The sequence below is a fragment of the Trichomycterus rosablanca genome, chromosome 9 (genome assembly GCF_030014385.1).
Source record: "Trichomycterus rosablanca isolate fTriRos1 chromosome 9, fTriRos1.hap1, whole genome shotgun sequence".
NCBI lineage: Eukaryota > Metazoa > Chordata > Actinopteri > Siluriformes > Trichomycteridae > Trichomycterus > Trichomycterus rosablanca.
This window is the reverse complement of record NC_085996.1, coordinates 35,639,710-35,662,842: the sequence shown is the minus strand read 5'-3', so window position 1 is coordinate 35,662,842 and position 23,133 is coordinate 35,639,710. Positions and strand designations below refer to the sequence as shown.

Genomic DNA, 23,133 nt, shown 5'->3' with positions numbered 1-23,133 from the left:
CTGATTGTTAATGCGCTCTATAAGAGGTAGATAGGGCATGAAACTGACTGTCACATGCACCTCATTAAGTGTTCATTTGCTAAGGTGGTGGCCTTTCTATTTATTACAGTTTCACCCTGCCCTTGAAAACGTGATGCCAGGCTTGTTCTGTTCTGGTTTTATGCTGGTGCAGATACCAGGTTTTTATGGGGTTTTTTTTCTGGGAACCCAGTCAGCTGTCCTGGATAACCATGCTGCTTCATAGGAGATGTGATGGCCCTTTCTAGAACAAGCCACGTTCGTACCAGTAGGTGGGGTGCTTCTCATTTATTGCTGTCCCTGGATTATTCTGGCTTTCCTTTCTGTCCTCTTTTCCTGAGAACCTGGTTGTCACAGGTGCTCTGAGCAGCTTGCCAGACAACCAGTTTTCATTTCTGCTCTATCCCTGTTCTATCCACTTCCTTTGTTGCAGGCTGCAAGTGTTTTGTTTTTTCATTTGTTACTTTGTTTGTTTCCATTATTTTGGCCAACAGTTTTATTTTCCCTTTACCAATTTTTGCTTGTGGCTTTTTAGTCACTATATTGTTCTACCTTGGTTAAGCATTGTAATTGTATGGCTACACCTCAGTCGAGAGGCGCGAGCTGCCCCATTACACTCTCTATGTTTTCTCTGAAAGGTTTTTATTATATTATTAAATATTTCAAAGTTTTAAAGATAACACTGACAGCAATCTGGAGTCAAGTAGCAAATTTTGATGAGACTGATTAAATAAAAGGCAGAGAAAGGCAGGCCAGAGAACCTTGTGCTCGATACAGTAAATCCACAACTAATGGAAGTCTGCAATGATGATGAATTAATATACTTTCTATATTAATAATAATGATGGATAAAATGGACATGGCACTGTAGCAATAACAGATCTGGAACAGTTACAGATAGGTGTATGTGTGTGTAGTGAGGCAGTAAAGCTTAGATATTAAGCACTTAATGAGTTATGGATATGTCTTGATCGGAAAATGTTTTATCATCCCGGATGACACGAGTTTTCAAAACCACTATTAATCCGGACGCAAGATTAATTGCTTTAGTGTCAGTAAATCAAACCTTGCTGGGCCTGAAGCAGAACGCAGTGGCGGTGGTGTCTGACTTCACACTGTCCAGCAGCACCAGGCCACGTTCTTCTGTTTGACCCAGGTAGTGGCCAGTGGAAAGATGGCGCAGGCGGAAGGGCTGACCCCACCGAATATGGCTTCCACTCCAGCTGTTCGGCACAATAGACAATAGACAAAGTAAACATGAGTCTCACTGAATGAACAACTGTCCAGTTTAATCTCCTGGATATTATGAATAGGTTTTTAAGCAAAAATCAGTTTTCAAGCAGGTGGTTTATGAGAACCTGACAGGTCTGACGTACGGCGTTTATAGAAAATCTTTTACCCCTTTGAAATACTCACTGTTTTGTCTGACAGCCTAAAGTCATAACTCACAAAAAATCTATCCACAGCTTAACTTACACAATTGACCTTACAGCATTCAAGTAATGAGAATGAGAAACAACTGATCAACATGATTTAGCACACCTAGACTGGGGAATATTTGCTCATTCTTCATTATAGAATTGTTTGAGTTCATTGTGTTCATGGTAATCAGCAATGCACTGCTCTTTTCAAGTCCATCCACAGATTTTTGATGAACCAAAACCACCTCCTTGTTTCTACACACATTGTCCATTTTATCAGCTTCACTTACCATATAGAAGAACTTTGTAGTTCTACAATTACTGACTGTAGTCCATCTGTTTCTCTGCATGCTTTGTTAGTCCCCTTTCATGCTGTTATTCAATGGTCAGGACTCTCACAGGACCACTACAGAGCAGGTATTATTTGGGTGGTGGATCATTCTCAGCACTGCAGTGACACTGACATGGTGGTGGTGTGTTAGCGTGTGTTGTGCTGGTATGAGTGGATCAGACACAGCAGCGCTGCTGGAGTTTTTAAACACCTCACTGTCACTGCTGGACTGAGAATAGTCCACCAACCAAAAATATCAAGCCAACAGCACCCCGTGGGCAGTGTCCTATGAACACTGATGAAGGTCTAGAAGATGACCAACTCAAACAGCAGCAATAGATGAGCGATCGTCTCTGACTTTACATCTACAAGGTGGACCAACTAGGTAGGAGTGTCAAATAGAGTGGACAGACAGTGAGTATTTAAAAACTCCAGCTGCTGTGTCTGATCCACTCATACCAGCACAACACACACTAACACACCACCACCATGTCAGTGTCACTGCAGTGCTGAGAATGATCCACCACCTAAATAATACCTGCTCTGTGGTGGTCCTGTGGGGGTCCTGACCATTGAGGAACAGGGTGAAAACAGACTAAAAGGGTATGTAGAGAAGCAGATGGACTACAGTCAGTAATTGTAGAACTACAGAGTGCTTCTATATTGTAGGTGGAGCTGATAAAATGGACAGTGAGTGTAGAAACAAGAAGGTGGTTTTAATGTTATGGAGGGTAAATTTTTTAACTTACAACACCATTATCTCATAATTTATGTACATTTTACGTTCATATATTCAGTAATCATTTTTAAACACTAACTCAGCATTTACACAAGCAGGCGACAAACCATTACTGTTGCTGTAAGTGTGTGGGGAGCTGCTGCAGCAGTGCACTGACCGGTTAATGCTTGTGTCAACAACATATACAGTCTGAAGTATAACTCTAAACTCTCACACCCACTGTTGATTTTTTGTGTGTTTAAGAATTAAATGTGTGTGTTTGCTCACTCACCTGATCCTGAGCGGCTCCACCCTCCACAGTGATCTCGCCCTGGAGCCTCCTTTCCCAGTCTCATAGTTCACCAGCCTGTGGGAAAGAGATGCACTCTGAAATTCAACAACTGTGACTTGAAGCATAAAAAATGTTTACAAATAAATCATCCTACTAATTAATAAGCTCCACAGTTAATGCATTAAAACTCTATGAAGAGCCACACCCTAATCAGCATTATTCCCCAACTCTGTGCAGGAGCCATGAATCAGCCAGCAGAAGTTGTAATTGCACCAATTATGAGGAACCCTGGTCTGGTTTTAGTTCAGTTCAGTTCAGTTCAGTTCAGCTTTATTGTCCCCGAAGGGAAATTTGTTTTGCAGCATGGCATACAACACAAAGTAAAAACACGACAAAAACACACACAGCTTAAACACATAATACAGCTTAAGTATATATAAAATTCTAATATAAATAGAGAAATAAGAAAAAATTCATATTACAAATGTAATAACCCTATCGCTTTAGGTATAAAGGAATTTTTCCATCTATTATGTTTTACCGTTGGGAACCTGAATCTACGTCCAGAAGGAAGAAGCTGAAACTCACAGTTAAGTGGGTGGTCTAAACAACTCAAGATCAATCTCGCTTTCTGAACTTTCTGAGCTTTCTGATCAATCTCGCTTTACCATCCCTGAACAACAGCCAATCGTTGTTCATGCAGCCCCTCAGCCCAGCCGTATGGCAGAGCTGAGATTTGATATGATGTATTCGAAATCCCAGCTCTGGTGTGCTAGCGTGTTTTACCGCTGCGCCACCTGAGCAGCCAAATAAGTACATTTTTAATGAGTAACCTTTTTTATTATTAGATTTTTGTTAGATTTCATCATTATTAACGCTAATAACCCTTGCTAACTGAACTATTTATTCATGTTTAACCAGAGAAGGCACCTCAGAGAGAGCGATGTGTGAGTCATTTAAAATAAGAGGACAAAACAGTTATTAATAAAACAGAGTTTTTTTTATTTGCATGCATTAATAATTCATGTGGTACTTGGCATGGTGAAAGGCCTACAGGATGAGGAGGGTAAAGGGTATATCTGATTTTATTAGGTACTTTAAATTACACCTACAACCCCTGGCAAAAATTATGGAATCACCACTCTTGGAAGATGTTCTGTCAATTGTTTAATTTTGTAGAAAAAAAATTAATCACAGACATGCCACAAAACTATCATTTTTCAAAATGTCAACCTTCTGGCATTAAGAAACAATAAAAAAAAGAAACAAATATAATAGTTGTGGTCAGTCACAATTGCTTTTTTTAGATCAAGTAGAGGAAAAAAATTTGGAATCACTCAAATCTGAGGAAAAAATTATGGAATCACTCTGTAATTTGCAGTTTAAAAACAAAACATCTGCAGCAGATTAGATTTGCTAATTATTCTTCAGTTTAAAAAGAGTGCTCACACCTCGGAGAGCTGTTGCACAAAGCAGATTGTCATGAATCATGGTTCCAACACAAGATATGTCAGTTGAAACAAATGAGAGGATTATAAAACTCCTTCAAGAAGATAAATCATTGTGGAATGTCGCAAAAGATGTTGGTTGTTCCCAGTAAGCTGTGTTTAAAATCTGGACCAAGTACAAACAAAATGGGAAGGTTGTAAAAGGGAAGCATACTGGTAGACCAAGTAAGACATCAAAGCATCAAGATAGAAAACAAAGCAATATGTCTTGAAAACAGAAAATGCACAACAAAACAAATGAGAAACAAGTGGCCGGAAAGTGGAGTCAATGTCTGTGACTGAACTGTAAGAAATCACCTAAAAGAAATGGGATTTACATACAGAAAAGCCAAACAAAAGCCACCATTAACACCTAAAAAGAAAAGAACAAGGTTAAAGTAGGCTGAAGAAAAGCAATCGTGGACTGTGGGTGACTGGATAAAAGTGATCTTCAGTGATGAATCGCGAATCTGCATTGGGCAAGGTGATGATGCTGGAACTTTTGTTTGGTGTCTGTCCAATGAAATTTATGAAGATAACTGCCTAAAGAAAACATGTTAATTTCCACAGTTGTTGATGATATGGGCCTGCATGTCGGGTAAAGGCACAGGGGAGATGGTCTTCAATAAATGCCAAAGTCCACATTGAAATTTTGGACGCTTTTCTTATTCCATCAGTTGAAAGGATGTTTGGTGATGATGACTCATTTTTCAAGATGATAATGCATCTTGCCATAGGGCAAAGGACGTGAAAACTTTCCTTCAAGAAAACATTTAATGTCAATGGCATGGCCTGCAAATAGTCCGGATCTCAATCCATTTGAAAATCTCTGGTGGAAATTGAAGAAAATGGTCAATGACAAGGTTCCAACCTGCAAAGCTGATCTGGCAACAGCAAGAGACAGTTGAAGGCAGATTGATGAAGAATACTGTTTGTCATTAGTTAACTCCATGCCTCATAGAGTTTAAACCGTTATAAAAGCCAGAGGTGGTGCAACAAAGTAATAATGGTGCAGTGTTTTCTAATGATTCCATAATTTTTTCCTCAGATTTGAGTGATTCCATATTTTTTTCCTCTACTTGATCTAAAAAAAAGCAATTGTGACTGACCACAACTATTATATTTGTTTCTTTTTTTATTGTTTCTTAATGCCAGAGGGTTGACAGTTTGAGAAATGATAGTTTTGTGGCATGTCTGTGATTTCTTTTTTTTCTACAAAATTAAACAATTGAAAGAACATCTTCCAAGAGTGGTGATTCCATAATTTTTGCCAGGGGTTGTAAATAAAACTGTACATAAAAAATGTAAAAACATAAAGCAAAAAGAGAGACATTATTTATTTAAGCTAAAAAGTCCTGTATTACTCAGATATACATATCAAACCATATAATCTAAAAGTTTAAAACTAAAAGTGTTTAAGATTTAATAATGTACTGATGTCCCACCTCTGCTGCTCCTGAGACTGTTCAGCTCCAGGTATGGTCAGACTCTCATCATGTCCATGGAACAAGCGGATCACGTGTCCCCCCAGTAAATAACCTGAAGATACAGTAAGAGACAGAAATGACACAGACTTATACAATGTATAACAAAATATTTAAAATAATAGAACACATTAATAAAACATAGTTGGACAGAATTGGGGCTGAACAATCCTATTTAGGCACAGTTTTACACCGGATGTGCTCCCTGGGACTGGCACTGAGAACGCACTGACAAGTGCATTTCGTAGTGGGTAGCCTAGTGGGTAGAGCTTTGGGCTATCAATCCAAAGAGTTCAAATCCCAGCTCTGCCATTCAGCCACTGTTGGGCCCTTGAGCAAGGCCCTTAACCCTGTCTGCTCCAGGGGCGCCGTACAATGGCTGACCCTGCGCTCTGACCCCAGCTTCCAAACAAGCTGGGATATGCGAAAAAAGAATTTTGTTGTACTGTACATCTAAACGCCCAACTAAATGCCCGACAGGCTGACAGCACCAATGAAATTCTTTTGTAGTGCTGCGCCACCTGAGCGCCCCACTGTGCAACAGTAGTTAATAATAATCATAATAATACTCAATTCTTACATTTCAATTCTAAAATTCTGTATCATTATAATAATTTGGACAATTTACAAAATCTTGAATAAAAAATAAAAAATAATTAATTCAAAAATATAGCACTGTCGCCTCACAGCAAGCAGGTCCTGGGTTTGATCCCTAGGCGGGGCGGTCCGGGTCCTTTCTGTGCGGAGTTTGCATGTTCTCTTTGTGTCTGTGTGGGTTTCCTCCGGGAGCTCCGGTTTCCTCCCACAGTCCAAAAAGATGCAGTCAGTTTAATTGGAGACACTGAATTGCCCTATAGGTGAATGGGTGTGTGTATGTGTGTGTATTTGTGTCTGCCCTGTGATGGACTGGCGTCCCGTCCAGGGTTTTACTGTTTAACAAATTAGTGGTTGAAACTATTTAAAAACTCCTGTTTGTGCACGTTTGTTTTATTTAGCTAATCTAATTTCATCATGCACGACTGTTAAATGTATAAAGTGAACTGACCCACTGCTACATTGCTGCCAGAACAGGTAGGCTGGACATTCCACAGTGTTTGAATAAAAGAAGCATCTACTTGAATATTTCCATTGGAGATGGACAAGTGCTGCAGAGAAAACAGGTTTTAATACAGAACGACCAGGTACAGAGCAGTGCAGTAAAAATCATTCAAATAATTACCTTCATTCATTACATGCTAGAAGCTCAGTGCAGACACTGTCATAATAATATTCCTAATGATACTGACTGACAGAAATAACAACTATGGGGTTTTCATCCTATGCATTTTGTGACTGTTTACTTACATGTATAAGCACTTATGTATGAGCCTAATTTTTTATCTTTCATCTTCTGTAAAATCCCAGTAGAAGGTAAGTCTGGTATCTAAATGTGAACTGGACCCACTGTAACCCTGACCAAGATAAGGAGGTGGTAAAACACAGAGTGTGTGAATAAATGAATGATTTTTAATGATTTATTATTGGTTACAGATAAAGGTGGAACAGCAGCACACCAAGAAGTGTGAGCGCTACAGATCTCCTGGGTTCTGGGTTCACTCCTCACCAGTACATGCTAAACTGGGTTAGAACCCTTGTCCAGTGTACAATTTAGATTGGTGCCATTGTTTTAGGGATTGGTGATTATAAAGCAGTTACTTAAGGAAAATGAAATTATTAATGAATGTCAGTTGGTTAGCAGTTGCCTGAAGTGTCCACATAATGGGTTTCAGAAGGCAGTAATCCAAATGTGATTTTGGACCCAGAAAAATAAAGAAATACCACTGTACCAGTGAAAGTCACACCCCTGGTGTGCTACTACATTCATGTTAATAGAAATGTGTTATTTTTACCCAGAAAACATGCAAAGCTGAGTGAAATAGGGAGAAATTTACTTAAACCCAAATAATTTAGCACTGTCACGGCTTATAACACTAAATAATTGTTACACCTGTAAGGATAATGATAATGTATTTGAAATCTAATGTTTACATACACTTGTAAACAGCATAGCCATGAGATTCTTTTAATTAAAGAATTAAACCCCAGACCATCAATGTATGCTTCATTTTCACCTCTAGAGCTCGTATTTAGTCCTTTGTTCCCTCGTTTGTCAGAAAAGGCAGATTAGAAAATGCAGGTTCATGTGTTGAATTGTAATTGTGATGTAGAATCAATACGTCCATTACATCTATACCCACACTCTCTTCTGAAGTAAAAGGTGCTTTCTCTCTTCTCTTTCCCAGACACTTTGGTGCTTTTGTGTCCTGGGTTCCAGATATTTTTTCTCCCCATGTTTACACAAGTCATTTTTTTACTTAATAGACCTGCCAGCACCCCGTGTATTTGGAGGACCGTATACTTTGTTACACACACTGTAAGTTAAAAAGACGGATCCAGAGGGAGGCGGATAAACCATAAGTGCGTACAAACAGATCAGCAATAACATTAAAGAAACAAAAATGAACAAGACACATAAACACAGAATAAAAAAACACACAGAGAGCTATGGGTAGAGATGTGGGTTTCCTACTAGAAAGTTGTGGGTTCAAATTCTGGCCCTTAACCGTCTTGGATGCAGGGACGCCATATAATGGTTGACCCCAGCTTTCACAGAAGCTGGAAATTGTAAGTAAAGAATTTCCTTGTACTGTATATGTGTATCTGTATATATGATAAATACAGACATCCCATTTGCCCTACATGATCCTTAACCAAGTGTGTGTATGTGTGTGTATGCTGTATTGCTATAATAGTATCTGTCATTTAACGAGTGGTTGTTGTTTTAGTGTTATAACAACAACTGCTGCCCTGGTTAAATGTATTTTATAAGTGTGTTTTTCATTATTGTGTTATCGTGTTAGTGTGTTTCATGCAGTAAGTTTTTCCATTGATGAACAGATTTTTCAGTGTGTTGAATTTACGGTTTCTGGCTTTCCAGTTTATTAAGATAGTAAACTGTTGATTTTTGATTGTCTTAAAAGTACTAACAACCAAATTGTACCTATTTATCCATGTCCATACTTACAATGTTCCAACAATGTCCCATGTGGCTCAACCTCATGACTATCCTTGAAGAAAAACCTCTGGAGTATATACTATTTGGAAGGCCCTACTTGATTTTTGGCCATAAGAATCGCATCATGGACCGTGTAAATCAAAATTTAAGGTTTGTGTTTAACGATTTAAAATTTTTCATTTGTGTAGAAATATGATATGCAACATGAGGTGGTCCTAGCAATCATACGGCAATTAAATTACTGTTATCTTTTCTGTGGGGTAGTGTGCTGACAATGTTGATGTGTGTGTTTATGTATTAAGTGCATTTTGCCTTTTTGTGGATTCTATAATCAAGTAAAAGTGTGCTTCTCTACACTTGTGCTGCACTTCAAAAGAACAAGCCAGTGAAGTATCATGCTCCCGATAATTTGTCTATGTACAGTTTATTTCTTTCTTTATAAACTCAGCAAACTCTAAAGACGTTCAGTTACACTAGCAATCGATTAGTTAAAATTTCCAAGACTTTCATTTCTAAAGCAGATAAAAACTCGATTTGGCTAACTGAGTTTGGAAAACTTCCAACCATTTCTGTGGACGCGGTGGGTGGGGCGGCGGGTTTAATTTTTATCTAAGACAATCGCTAAATGCTCACATTTACATTCAACTATTAAGGTAGTTGTGCTGTGTATTGTAGCTTCCATTTGTTCTATCATTCAATTTATAAGTGTTATTTAATGACTGCTGTGAAATGTGGCTCTTAGGGATGTAACGATACACTCTACCCACAATGCGATGCGATTCACGATACTGGGTTCATGATACAATTTTTCCCAATTTTTTAAACAAAATGAAATTGAAGACAAATTATAACAAAGTTTCATTTTATTATTTCTCTTTAAAATAAAATAAAATAAAATAAAATACTGTATTTGTGGTTATCGTTTATTTATTTAAATAATGAATGAACTTTTATTTCTGAGGTAGGTACAAACTGTGCAAAACAATGCTGCACATTTCCCTTTTTGTTTAAAAAAAAACTGAAATTACATTTTAAAACAAATCCCACATTAAATAAATAAATAAATGAGTAACACAAATAAAGAAAGTATCCTCACATAAATAGATTTGGCTGTAAAATTCCGAACCTGGCAACCCTGTAGTGATGTCAACCAGGCGAGGTGAATAGTGCCAGTGCCCTCTGCTGTTTAAAGTGAATATCGATTCATCATACATGTACACCGACTTAAATCGTTACACATGTGAATCAATTTTTAACTGTCTTGTGGTGAATAGTTATATCCCTAGTGGCTCTATTCTTTAGAAATCTGTGAAATCTGCAATTTTTGAAAAACAAGGTCCATGAAATTAAGCACATTTTCCCTTGAATTTAGGGCCCTAAAAAGAAGCAACTGGTTATAGATTCAGCTGAAGGTAGTGTTCCCAAAACTAGTAGTCTGAAAACTCCTGTGAGCAGTCTTAAAGATAAGAAGTCCTCTAGTAAACAGACCTGTGCATAACAGAGGAGCATCTCTGCTGCTCAAATAATAACACCATTATGATAATGACATGAACCAGACATGGCACGAAATGAAACCTAATTGCTTTAAACCTTAGGATCTTTATCTCCCAGTCTAGTCATTTTCAATTCCTGATTGTGAATCCGCTGCTGCTGGTACAACCACCGATCTGATCAAGGAAAGCCGGATCACCACACACCCTTTTTTAACACGTATCCTTTTTAACATGTATCCTTTTGACCACGTAACACGTCAGACTGCTGCACATTAGCAGAGATTAAATTACATTAACACTAAATTGGGTGTAATTTGTAACCGTGTGTAAAGGCTTTCCTATCAGGCAGCTAGTGCTAATTAAAACTGCACACAGAATTGCTGTCTAGATGACAGAGGTCTCCAGGGGTTTGTTAGTATAGCGGGTCAGTCGCAGTCCTTTTAGGAACATGGGACGCCAAAAATTTATTAAACATGTGACTGGTAAGTATTATTACATCATAAAATATTAAAACCTTGCTACTATATGCAAATCAGGAGGCTGGTAACATTGCAGGTAAATCTAAGACTGCGTTTTTGGACCCTATTCTACATACACATGAGTGTACAAATACCAGTCTACAGTGGTATAATGGCCAAATTGGGCTCTCTTTAACCCCAGCAAAGGCATACACCGATCAGGCATAACATTATGACCACCTTCCTAATATTGTGTTGGCCCCCCTTTTGCTGCCAAAACAGCCCTGCAACTGTGATGCTCTGTGTATTCTGACACCTTTCTATCAGAACCAGCATTAACTTCTTCAGCAATTTGAGCTACAGTAGCTCGTCTGTTGGATCGGACCACACGGGCCAGCCTTCACCCACGTGCATCAATGAGCCTTGGACGCCCATGACCCTGTCGCTGGTTTACCACTCTTCCTTCCTTGGACCACTTTTGATAGATACTGACCACTGCAGACCGGGAACACCCCACAAGAGCTGCAGTTTTGGAGAGGCTCTGACCCAGTTGCCTAGCCATCACAATTTGGCCCTTGTCAAACTCGCTCAAATCCTTACGCTCCTGCTTCTAACATCAACTTTGAGGATAAAATGTTCACTTGCTGCCTAATATATCGCACCCACTAACAGGTGCCATGATGAAGAGATAATCAGTGTTATTCACTTCACCTGTCAGTGGTCATAATGTAATGCCTGGTCGGTGTAATTAGTGCTCTGAGTTAATCTCTAAATTATAGGGCAATGTCTTACTGTTGTGCCAATTATTCCCCCTCTAGTCGTTTATTGCACATTAAGAAAAACTATTATGGTTTTATACTTATGCTGCCCTGACAAAATTATGATCATGATGTAAACATTCAAACCAATACTCACGAGAAATCTTTCTGATGAAACGCTGACTAAGATGAGATCATCACCGATGCGGACCTTCTCACCCTCTGATCTCTGTTTCGAGGCTGGATGAATCGTCCACCAACAAGCCTCACCTTTAAGAAGTAAACAATAGAATTAAAAGCTTTATGAACAACAACAACTAAAAAAAACTAAACTTACATCAATATGTCAGCTAATTAAATAAAAAATATATTTACTCTGCATCACAATATTACACATGGTTCTCGTTTAGGAGTGGCCTTCTCAAATGATCACGTCTGATGTTTTCAAACATAAAAATAGTAAGGCCTGGATGATGGAGTGTGGATGGCAAGTGTCTGAAAGGCAGCCATTGAACTGATTAATTAACTGAGCCGTGTTTTCGGTTTCAGTGGCATTAAGCACATTCACCAGAACACTGCGTGAGTTCAGTCTTCAAATTGGCTTTCAGTTACCAAATGTTATTGTGTTGTAAAATATTAATCCCCCCTTTCTGATTGTGTGTCATTGCACATTTATCAAATTCCACACAACAAGAATTTCTGTAAAACACAAAAACAATTGTATTTATTTAGAGGACAAATCTGTTCAACACCCTTTAAACTTCATTACCTCTTGGCTACCTGAGGGGCAATTAAGACTTAATTTCAGCCAGTTCTGAATATTGCACATCTCACGTATGTTTAGTTTTCTACAGGAACACTATGCCACAATATGTTTTATTTATTTATTTATTAAGATTTTAACATCATGTTTTACACTTTGGTTACATTTATGACAGAAACGGTAGTTACTCATTACACAAAATTCATCAGTTCAAGTTTAATGTCAAACACAGTCAGTCATGGACAATTTTTTATCTTCAATTCACCTCACTTGCACATCTTTGGACTGCAGACACAGGGAGAACATGCAAAGTATAGTTTGTTGCTATACCTTTAGCAATTATGCACTTTAGATCAACATAAGCTGTTGCTGCTGCAGTTCTTTGTGCAATACTTTAAAATGTAAATACTTTATACTTTTACCAGTTTCTTATTTTATTCTATGTCACACGTATCTTAGTTTATTCTTATTTCATTCATGTTGCACACACCGAGGACTGGGGAACTGTATTTCATTCTATCATGTACATGGTTGAATGACAATAAAGCTGAGTCTGAAACTCCACACAGAAAGAAACCAGACCGCTCCACCTGGGAATCAAACCCAGGATCTTCTTACTGTGATGCGACAGTGCTACCCACTGAGCCCCTGTGCCGAACCACAATTTATTACATTTCAGAAGAGCTGAAAAGCCATTCCTAGACTTTTAGGACTTAGTGAAACCACAGTATATAATATATTCAAAAAGAGAAATATCCAACTAAATACTTGATACAGTAATGAATCAGGAGTGGCTGACCTGCTGAAACATCTCTAAAGTGGCACCTACTCATTTAAAAATTACAAAAGATTCACAAAGAACATCAGAGGGACTGCAGACACATCTAGCCTTAGCTTAAATCAGTGTTTTAACTCCAAAATAAAAATGAGACAAATATAGGAGAATAGTTTAACATCCTCCCCAGTCTCCTTTTCTTGTTCTTACATTTTTTAAGAGGATGATCTGTTGTTCCCTTAATACATGAAATAGTGATTTACAAAAATGTGTCAGATATGTAGTCATTAGTTTTTATAGCACTGTTTAATACCTGTTGACTCTTCTTGTAAACCAACATCAAACGACAGCTTGTCAGTCAGAGACCTTGAAGTCTTTAGACAGGCCAGATACTGTTAACAAAAAAGTAAACACAGAAATTTGGGTAAAAGCATAGCCAGCAAATAATCACATCGATAGTAAAGAAATGAAGTGTACTTCAAATAAAAATACATATTTCGTTTATACCATATGGAAAAAAGTTTGAAGACACCCCTTCTAATTGATAGATTCTGCTAGGTCAGCCCCACCCATCATTAACAGGTCTGTGTATTGTATATCAACCATAAAGCCTAGCAAATGTAAACACTAGAATAACTTAAATGAACATGCTCAGTGACATTTAACAAGCCACTGTCACTGGATGTCACTGGATGTCACAAACTGCCTTGTTAAAAATAAAACTGCTTGCTGTATTGAAAAATGTGTCGAGGAGCAACAACAGCTCTGCCGTTAATTAGCAGGCAAAACAAGCTTCTTTATTTGGGCTTAATGGGTTGTGTTTTCATGGCCAAGCTGCCAAACATTCGACTAATATTACAAGACAAAACACCAAGTATCAACAGGCACAGTGTTAAGAGCATCGACTTTAGATACTAAAAGATGGGAAAAGGTTTATTAGCATGATTAAATCTGGGTTTGGTGGATTAATGGCTTAAGGTGTTTTCAATAATTCAGACAGAGCCACTTAATTTTACTAATAATGCTAACAGTATGCTCCAAAATCTAATAAAAAGCATTCCTAGAAGTGTGAAGGCTGGTAAAGCAGCAAATGGGGAACCAACTCCTCCATATGAATGTCAACAAAACTGCACAATGTTTAGTACAAGTAGGGAAACCAAGATTTTTAGATGCATCTTAATTCTCTCATTTAACACAGATGCGCAGATATCCTTAAGCTAATGTTAACGTTAAAATGAATGAATAGAAGATTTGAGCTAGAGAAGCCCAGTAAAATGTTACTACATGCAGCGTAAAATCTGATTATTTAAAGCAAAAGAAAGTCGTGGTGACCATGTAAAAAACAGTTAATTATATAAAGAATCAAAATAGGGGCTCTCAGGTGGTGCAGTGGTAAATAGTGCAAGCCCACTACTGCTGAGATCTGGGGTTTGAATCTCAGGACGCAACCACATTTGCAAAGCTTAGCCAGCATATAATCACATTTATTGTTAAGGGATGAAATGTACTCAAAAAAATACATGTTTCGTTTAAACTATATGACCAGAAGTTTGAAGACACTCCTTCTAATTAATTGAGAAGTAGTGCTAGTGGCTCGGTGGGTAGCACTGTCACCTCATAGCAAGAAGGTCCTGGGTTTGATCCCCAGGTGGGGCGGTCCGGGTCCTTTCTGTGTGGAGTTTGCATGTTCTCCCCGTGTCTGCGTGGGTTTCCTCCGGGAGCTCCGGTTTCCTCCCACAGTCCAAAAACATGCAGTCAGGTTAATTGGAGACACTGAATTGCCCTTTAGGTGAATGGGAGTGTGTGTGTGTGTGTGTGTGTGTGTGTGTGTGTGTGTGTGTGTGTGTGTGTGTGAGTCTGCCCTGCGATGGACTGGCGCCCCATCCAGGGTGTTACTGTGTGCCTTGCGCCCACTGAGATCTGGGGTTTGAATCTCAGTACTCAGCAAGTTAAGTAGTTGGTGAACAACCTAGTCATGGAAAGGTGCACTTGTCAGGAAGCACTTGTTTAGGCTAAAACTGTGCCCAATCGGGTATGCAGACCAGAAGACCCACTGTGGCTACCCCTACACACAGGGAGCAGCCGAATGTGAATTGAGAATGAGATTAATTGAGAATCATTACAGTTACTGTTTTCGAAGGGAGGGGATCATGCTCTGTTTCAGAATGTCACAGTACATGTTGGAATTCATGTTTCCCTCAATGAACCGCAGCTCCCCAGTGCCAGCAACACTCATGCAGCCCAAGACCATGATGCTACCACCACCATGCTTGACTGTAGGCAAGATACAGTTGTCTTGGTACTTCTCACCAGGGCGCCGCCACACATGCTGGACACCATCTGAGCCAAACAAGTTTATCTTGGTCTCGTCAGACCACAGGGCATTCCAGTAATCCATGTTCTTGGACTGCTTGTCTTCAGCAAACTGTTTGCGGGCTTTCTTGTGCGTCAACTTCCTTCTGGGATGACGACCATGCAGACCGAGTTGATGCAGTGAGCGGCGTATGGTCTGAGCACTGACAGGCTGACCTCCCACGTCTTCAACCTCTGCAGCAATGCTGGCAGCACTCATGTGTCTATTTTTTAAAGCCAACCTCTGGATATGATGCCGAACACGTGGACTCAACTTCTTTGGTCGACCCTGGCGAAGCCTGTTCCGAGTGGAACCTGTCCTGGAAAACCGCTGTATGACCTTGGCCACCATGCTGTAGCTCAGTTTCAGGGTGTTAGCAATCTTCTTATGGCCAAGGCCATCTTTGTGGAGAGCAACAATTCTATTTCTCAAATCCTCAGAGAGTTCTTTGCCATGAGGTGCCATGTTGACTTTCCAGTGGCCAGTATGAGAGAATTGTACCCAAAACACCAAATTTAACAGCCCTGCTCCCCATTTACACCTGGGACCTTGACACATGACACCAGGGAGGGACAACGACACATTTGGGCACAATTTGGACATGTTCACTGTGGGGTGTACTCACTTATGTTGCAGCTATTTAGACATTAATGGCTGTGTGTTGAGTTATTTTCAGAAGACAGTAAATCTACACTGCTATACAAACTGTACACTGACTACTCTAAGTTATATCCAAGTTTCATGTCTATAGTGTTGTCCCATGAAAAGATATAATGAAATATTTGCAGAAATGTGAGGGGTGTACTCACTTTTGTGATACACTGTATATATATATATATATACAGTATATATATATACATAGATGGATAGATAGATAGATGATAGATAGATAGATAGATAGATAGATAGATAGATAGATAGATAGATAGATAGATAGATAGATAGATAGATAGATAGACAGACAGATACTTTATTTATCCAGAGGGAAATTATTGATTTGAATTATTAATTATTATTGAATTATAAATGTTCAGATTTACAGACTTTTGACCATGCATTGTCCGATTAGAAACCTGCTAATCAGACCAAGAGTTAAGAGACTTAACAAGCCACTGTCATTGGATGTCATTGGGTGTCACTTACTTACAAGCTTAAAAATAAAACTGCTTGCTGTACTGAGAAATGTGTCAAGAAGCAACAACAGCTCTGCCGTGAATTAGCAGGCAACACAAGCTTACAGAACAGTCTTAAGCACTCATAAAACCATGACTTGTTTACTTGGGCTTAATGGGTTGCGTTATTATAACTGGGCGGCCAAACATTTGACCAGTATTACAATGTGAAATACCAGGAATCACTACTGATGAGATTTGGGGTTCTAATGAGATTCAGTGAGAATCATTACAGTTACTGTCACCACATGTTCAGATGTTTACATACTTTTAATCATACATTGTCCAATCAGAAACCTGCTAATCAGACCAAGTGTTAACAGATTTAGTGAATTTTTGTTTATCTTGTTTATGATTTTTTATGTATATTTTATGAAATACACAGTGTTGATGATGAGATTTGACATGTGGCGTCTGTGAGCTGCAACAGGGTGGCTAATCCCTCATCTCGGTGACTTTAATCAGTATGGCACATTCTTACCATTCCACTAAACGAATGCCTCAGTAGGATAGCGTGACCGTAGAGCAGTGTCCGGTGTCCGCCCCCCTGACTCGCCTGCAGATAGATCAAGAGAGAGCGAAGTTAACAAGCAGCAGTGGGAATACTGAGGAAAAAGAGCAACGTTACTCATTTTAAAAACAAAGAATATTTACAAGAAGGAAAAGGTTGAATCTGTTGTTACTCAAAACTTATAAACCTTTAATTCTGGAAAGCACTGAACCGAGCACATGCTGGGTCACTCAATTACATGTGTTAGGGAAAATTTCCTGTTTACTTGTTTAAACAGGAAGAAATTTCGTTGTACCGTAGATGAGGAAATGTAAATAAATAAATGGTTAACACTTTTATTACAAACAGTTCACAACCATATGAGGATTCATGTTTAAATATAAAATTCAGCATATAAAATTCAACTTACCCGTTTTGTCAACCTCTGCAAGCATCAGGAAAAATAACATTATTTTCTTTATTATTAATGGTAACAACAGGGATAAAAAACCTAATTAAGCAATATCCAGTGCTAACAGGAATTTAAAACCTGTTAATCCGTAGTGTTTCTAACATAAGTGGACTACAAACCAAGAAATAAATAAAGGAGGAAAGTGTACCAGAGCTCCCAGCTGTTATTGTAAAGCAATGCTGACACATCACATGTGGCTAGGTGACTTTTGGCTGCCAGTCTCTTTCATATCGCATTATTAAATACCCTACAGTATTTTTATAGTTTCAGATAAATATAATCTAGATACGAAATTCTAGAAAACAAACACAAACAAAAACAAACAAAAAAAATACACCAATCAACCATAACATTAAAACCACCTCCTTGTTTCTACACTCACTGTCCATTTTATCAGCTCCACTTACCACATAGAAGCCCTTTGTAGTTCTACAATTACTGACTGTAGTCCATCTGTTTCTCTGCATGCTTTGTTAGCCCACTTTCATGCTGTTCTTTAATGGTCAGGACTCTGCCAGGACCACCACAGAGCAGGTATTATTTAGGTGGTGGATCATTCTCAGCTCTGCAGTGACACTGACATGGTGGTGGTGTGTTAGTGTGTGTTGTGCTGGTATGAGTGGATCAGACACAGCAGCACTGATGGAGTTTTTAAACACCTCACTGTCACTGCTGGACTGAGAATAGTCCACCAACCAAAAATATCCAGCCAACAGCGCCCCGCGGGCAGCGTCCTGTGACCACTGATGAAGGTCTAGAAGATGACCGACTCAAACAGCAGCAATAGATGAGCGATTGTCTCTGACTTTACATCCACAAGATGGACCAACTAGGTAGGAGTGTCTAATAGAGTGGACAGTGAGTGGACACGGTATTTAAAAACTCCAGCAATGCTGCTGTGTCTGATCCACTCATACCAGCACAACACACACTAACACACCACCACCATGTCAGTGTCACTGCAGTGCTGAGAATGATCCACCACCTAAATAATACCTGCTCTATGGTGGTCCAGACCATTTAGGAACAGCATAAAAGGGGGCTAACAAAGCATGCAGAGAAACACATGGACTACAGTCAGTAAATGTAGAACTACAAAGTGCTTCTATATGATAAGTGGAGCTGATAAAATGGACTGTGAGTGTAGAAACAAGGAGGGGGTTTTAATGTTATGGCTGATCTGTGTATGTTTTAGTGAAGCTTTAACTAAGCACTGTTTTTGCATCATGACATACCATCATGACAACACTGAAACAATTTCCAAAATGTACCCCAATTCATGACAGCAAGAATGCATGTTATTTAATGAAAAATGGAATAAAACATATTCACTCTGGAATGAACATTCCAGAACATTTCCTCTTCTTTGGTATCCATGAAATTTGACTGGTTTATAATCTACTGTCCGTGTTAATATGAGTACCTTCAGGATGGGGCAAACTACTATAATTAACTTTAGTATTGAGTATTAGAGGCTAAATGCTGAATACACGGTCCAAACTGTATTTAGTAACATTCCATTGTATTATGTGGAAATGTGGAACACATTTTGAAGGTGTTTAAAGCTGTGTGGTTTAGTCATTTATCACTAATATTTCAATTTTACTGTGCTTGTTACTTTCTAGGAACTATTAACAAAATAAATCTTCAAGGGGGAAAAGACTAAGTGTGGCTAACTTATTAGATAAGAAAAGTTAAATTAAAGTGGCACATATTTAACAAATTTAACTCCAACATGCATCAATCAGTTGTTTTGTTGGCTTTTGTTTAAAATAGTTTTTTTTTTTATTATTATTGATGTTTCCTCTTCAGTTCATCAGTGTTACTGGTTGACTGAATTCTTCTAAACTTAAAGAGATGAGTGTGGAAACTAAATAGTTTAGTTTGACTAAAGTCACATGGTGTTTCTAAGAATGTTTAAGGTCTTTGACATCGCCTGTTGTCCTTTTGGTGCAATGAAATGATCTTCTCTCTCAGCTTTTCTAAGGAGCTTTTTAGTTTTCATTATGGTTGAGCTACACCTTTAGCACTTGAATCTCTGGGTTGTGTTTATCTAACACATCACAGCTGAAGCAAATTAAGATCGTTATTAAATCCCAATGGTTTAATCACGCTGTAACCCAACTTTAGATCATACAGACTTGCAGTAGGTTCTAGAATAAGCAATATTATGTAGTGCTGAATAATTGTTACAGTACTAACAAAATATCCTGTTACTCTATAATACCACCATTTATTTTCTCGGTTAATCTGTTCATCTGTATCATTTAACTAATAAATACATCATTTAAGCAAAAATCTAGCTCTGCAGTAAAGTATAGTTATCAACCCTTATTTTCTTTATGAGGTTAAATAATTCCATTAGTATCAGTATGTTTTTCAGCTATAACAATGTATTAATATATTAAGTGTTATTAAGTTTATCCTAGAAGAAAAGTTTCAGTTTGATGTTCAGAAATATTACCACTGAATAGTGTAATATGTAACAATTATGCATCAAATAATTGCGTCACATTTAGAATGATTAGATCTAATATTTTTTGAGTATTCAATAGTATGTTAAGGTGTTAATATTAAGGTAGACAAAGAGGGAACTCGACACTCTCACTTCAGGACAGTTTTGCCACATAAAAAATGCACAAAGTACAAACTGGCATAGATTTATCACTGCTGTTCTTTCACCACAGACCATTGCACTGGTCAATTGTTCTGTTTCCCAGTGTCATGATTGTTTTGCTAGCATGAAGGGAGAGTGTGGAGTGTGTAAATGAGGTACATTACAGTTATTAGTTTGGTTAGTATCATTAAGATTGGGTATTAAAAACCCTTTTAGATATTCACTGCTTTGATAAATTGAACGATTTTTAGACCACATAAAAAGTTAGATTTTTTAATAAGCTTTTTGCACTCGTGCATACTGTCCAAATGGGGAATGAACTAAGACGCAACATACCCATCGTTCATGATCAGGATTCTAGCCATGATGAACAAAAATACAAATGTAGAGTTAATAAAGTAATAATCCTTTATCAATTTGATGATCAAAGATAACATCAGATCAACAGTCACAAACAAAGTCCACAGCAGTGTCTACTGTATAATACCAGCATTAACATATGTTAGGACTAGCTACATTCTAAAAAAATAAACAGATCACTGGCACTTAAAACCGCTTATGAATAAAGTAGCTAAGTAAAATTCCCTAAAAACACCATAAATATACAGTGGGAACCAAATGTCTAAAACCACTAGTAAAATGCTTCTATTTCGCATTTTTCTCAAATTTAGTTTAATGTTTTTCATCACTGAAATTTGAGTGAAAGGTTACAACCCTACATGAACTGTACGAGGGTTCTTCAAAAAGTTTTCGCACTTTTTTAAAGATAGATAGATAGATCACTTTTCAACATAATCACCTTCCGATGCATTTTCCCAGTATCGTACCAACTGTTTAATGCACTCAGCAAAAAATTTTTTTGGTTGAGCTTGTTGCCACTGATGCACCGCTTCTTTCACATCGTCATCACATGAAAATCTTCTTCCCCTTAAAGCTTCTTTGAGCTTCCAAAAAGGTGAAAATCACATGGAGCTAAATCCAGACTATAAGCATCTCTCAGTCTCTCAGACACAAACAATTACTACTCCTCCCTCCCTCACCGTTTCAAAGCAAAATATAAGTGTGTGGAAACTTTTTGAAGATCCCCCATAGAATTATTAGTATTTGGCACAGCCATATTCATAATACATGAACAAGATCTAAAATCTTCTGAGCATGTGCTTTAATGAAAACAAAACTCCAGATAATCTGATCTTTTGTATTAAAGACTTGACATGGTCAGTTATACAAATGTGGTTCTAGTTTTTAAGTAGTGCAAGACTCTAAATTGTGTCTATGTATAGTACAAAAAAACATAGTATTAAATTTGAACCAAAATCACTTTAATTAGTGGCCTCAGACTGCTGACCCTCACTGTATGTTAATATTGGTAAGATGTGGGATAATTTGGACTTGATGGACTTTATGCTTAAAACTGGTGAAACTGTATTTTATGTATTTAACAAAAACTGATTTTAGGAACATTTCTGCAAAGTACAAATTAGGTCAGTATGATTGCTTATCAAGCCATTCTGGTAGTTACTAGGATTTGATTTAAACATAGAAGACCTAAGTGAGGTACAATAAGATTATAAGCAGCAGTGTGCTGGTTATGACAGTTTGTACCTTACTTGCAATGTTAGTGACTGAACGTGTTGATGAACAAATGGGAATATATGGTGTCAGATGAAAACTATAAAACAGCTGGTGACACTGTAATATCTTTATCTTTATAGCAGATACTGTATTATATACAACCCCAAATGAGAAATAGTTGGGATGGCATGGAAAAAGCTAATAATAAAAGAACACAGAGTTTCTTACATTTACTTTGACTTTTATTTGATTGCAGACAGGATGAACCTGAGATATTTCATGTTTCATCTGCTCAACTTCATTTCATTTATTAATAAACCTTCATTCCTGCATTTCAGATCTGCAACACATTCCAAAAAAAGTTGGGACAGTAAAGCATTTACCACTCTGTAATGTTGCCGTTCCTTTTCACCACACGTAAAAGACGTTTTGGCACCGAGGAGACCAAGTGATTTAGTGTTTCAGCTTTTGTTTTGTCTCATTCTTCCTGCAAACACGTCTTAAGATGTGCAACAGTACGGGGTCGTCGTTGTCACATTTTTCCTTTCAAAATTCTCTATTAGGGAGAGGTCAGGGCTGCAGGCAGGCCAGTCCAGTACCCGTACCCTCTTCTTCTGCAGCCATGCCTTTGTAATGTGTGCAGCAGGTGGTTTTTCATTGTCTTGTTGAAAAATGCTGGACGTCCCTGGAAAAGACGACGTCCTGAAGGCAGCACATGTTGCTCTAAGATCTCAATGTACTTTTCTGCATTAATGCTGCATCACAAAAGTGTAAATGACCTTTGCCAAGGGCACTGACACCGCCCCATACCCTGACAGACCCTGGCTTTTGGACTTCCTAGATGCCTCTGAGCCCAGAGAAGTCGACACCGCTTCTGGACATGGTTAACATAAGGCTTCTTTTTTGCACAGTAAAGTTTTAAGTAGCATTTGTGCAGTAACTCTGTATTGTAGTGCTTCACAAAGGTTTGCCAAAGTAATCCCTCACCCATGTGGTTATATCAGCTATTGTTGAGTGGCGGTTCTTGATGCAGTGCCGTCTGAGGGATGGAAGATCACGGGCGTTCAGCTTAAGCTTGCACCCTTGGCCTTTACACACTGAAATTCCTCCCGATTCCTTGAATGGTTTAATGATATTATGCTCTGTAGAGAGAGAAACATGCAAATCCCTTCCAATCTTTCTTTGAGGTTCTTTGTTTTTAAACATTTCAATCATTTTCTCACACATTTGATGATAAACTGGAGATCATCTGATCATATTTGCTCATCAAAGATTCAGCCTTTCCTGGACGCTGCTTTTGTACCAAACCATGATTACAATCACCTTGTTGACGTCACCTGTTTGGAATCACATCATTATTTAGTTTTTTCACCTCATTACTAGAACTTAATTGCCCCCATC

General features: G+C 38.2%; 1 protein-coding gene across 2 annotated transcripts in view; it reads right to left on the bottom strand.

Annotated features, from left to right (window-relative positions):
• The window catches only part of ryr3 (ryanodine receptor 3), a 157,393-nt gene that overhangs the window by 102,712 nt on the left and 31,548 nt on the right, over positions 1 to 23,133 (bottom strand). For both annotated transcript variants that reach the window (XM_063002326.1, XM_063002327.1), the window contains exons 4-10: positions 17,060 to 17,134; positions 13,367 to 13,445; positions 11,673 to 11,785; positions 6,797 to 6,896; positions 5,713 to 5,806; positions 2,781 to 2,855; positions 1,085 to 1,241 (exon numbers count right to left, since the gene is read on the bottom strand). In XM_063002326.1, coding sequence (XP_062858396.1) covers positions 1,085 to 1,241; positions 2,781 to 2,855; positions 5,713 to 5,806; positions 6,797 to 6,896; positions 11,673 to 11,785; positions 13,367 to 13,445; positions 17,060 to 17,134 — 693 coding nt within the window. The remainder of the gene's footprint in view (positions 1 to 1,084; positions 1,242 to 2,780; positions 2,856 to 5,712; positions 5,807 to 6,796; positions 6,897 to 11,672; positions 11,786 to 13,366; positions 13,446 to 17,059; positions 17,135 to 23,133) is intronic.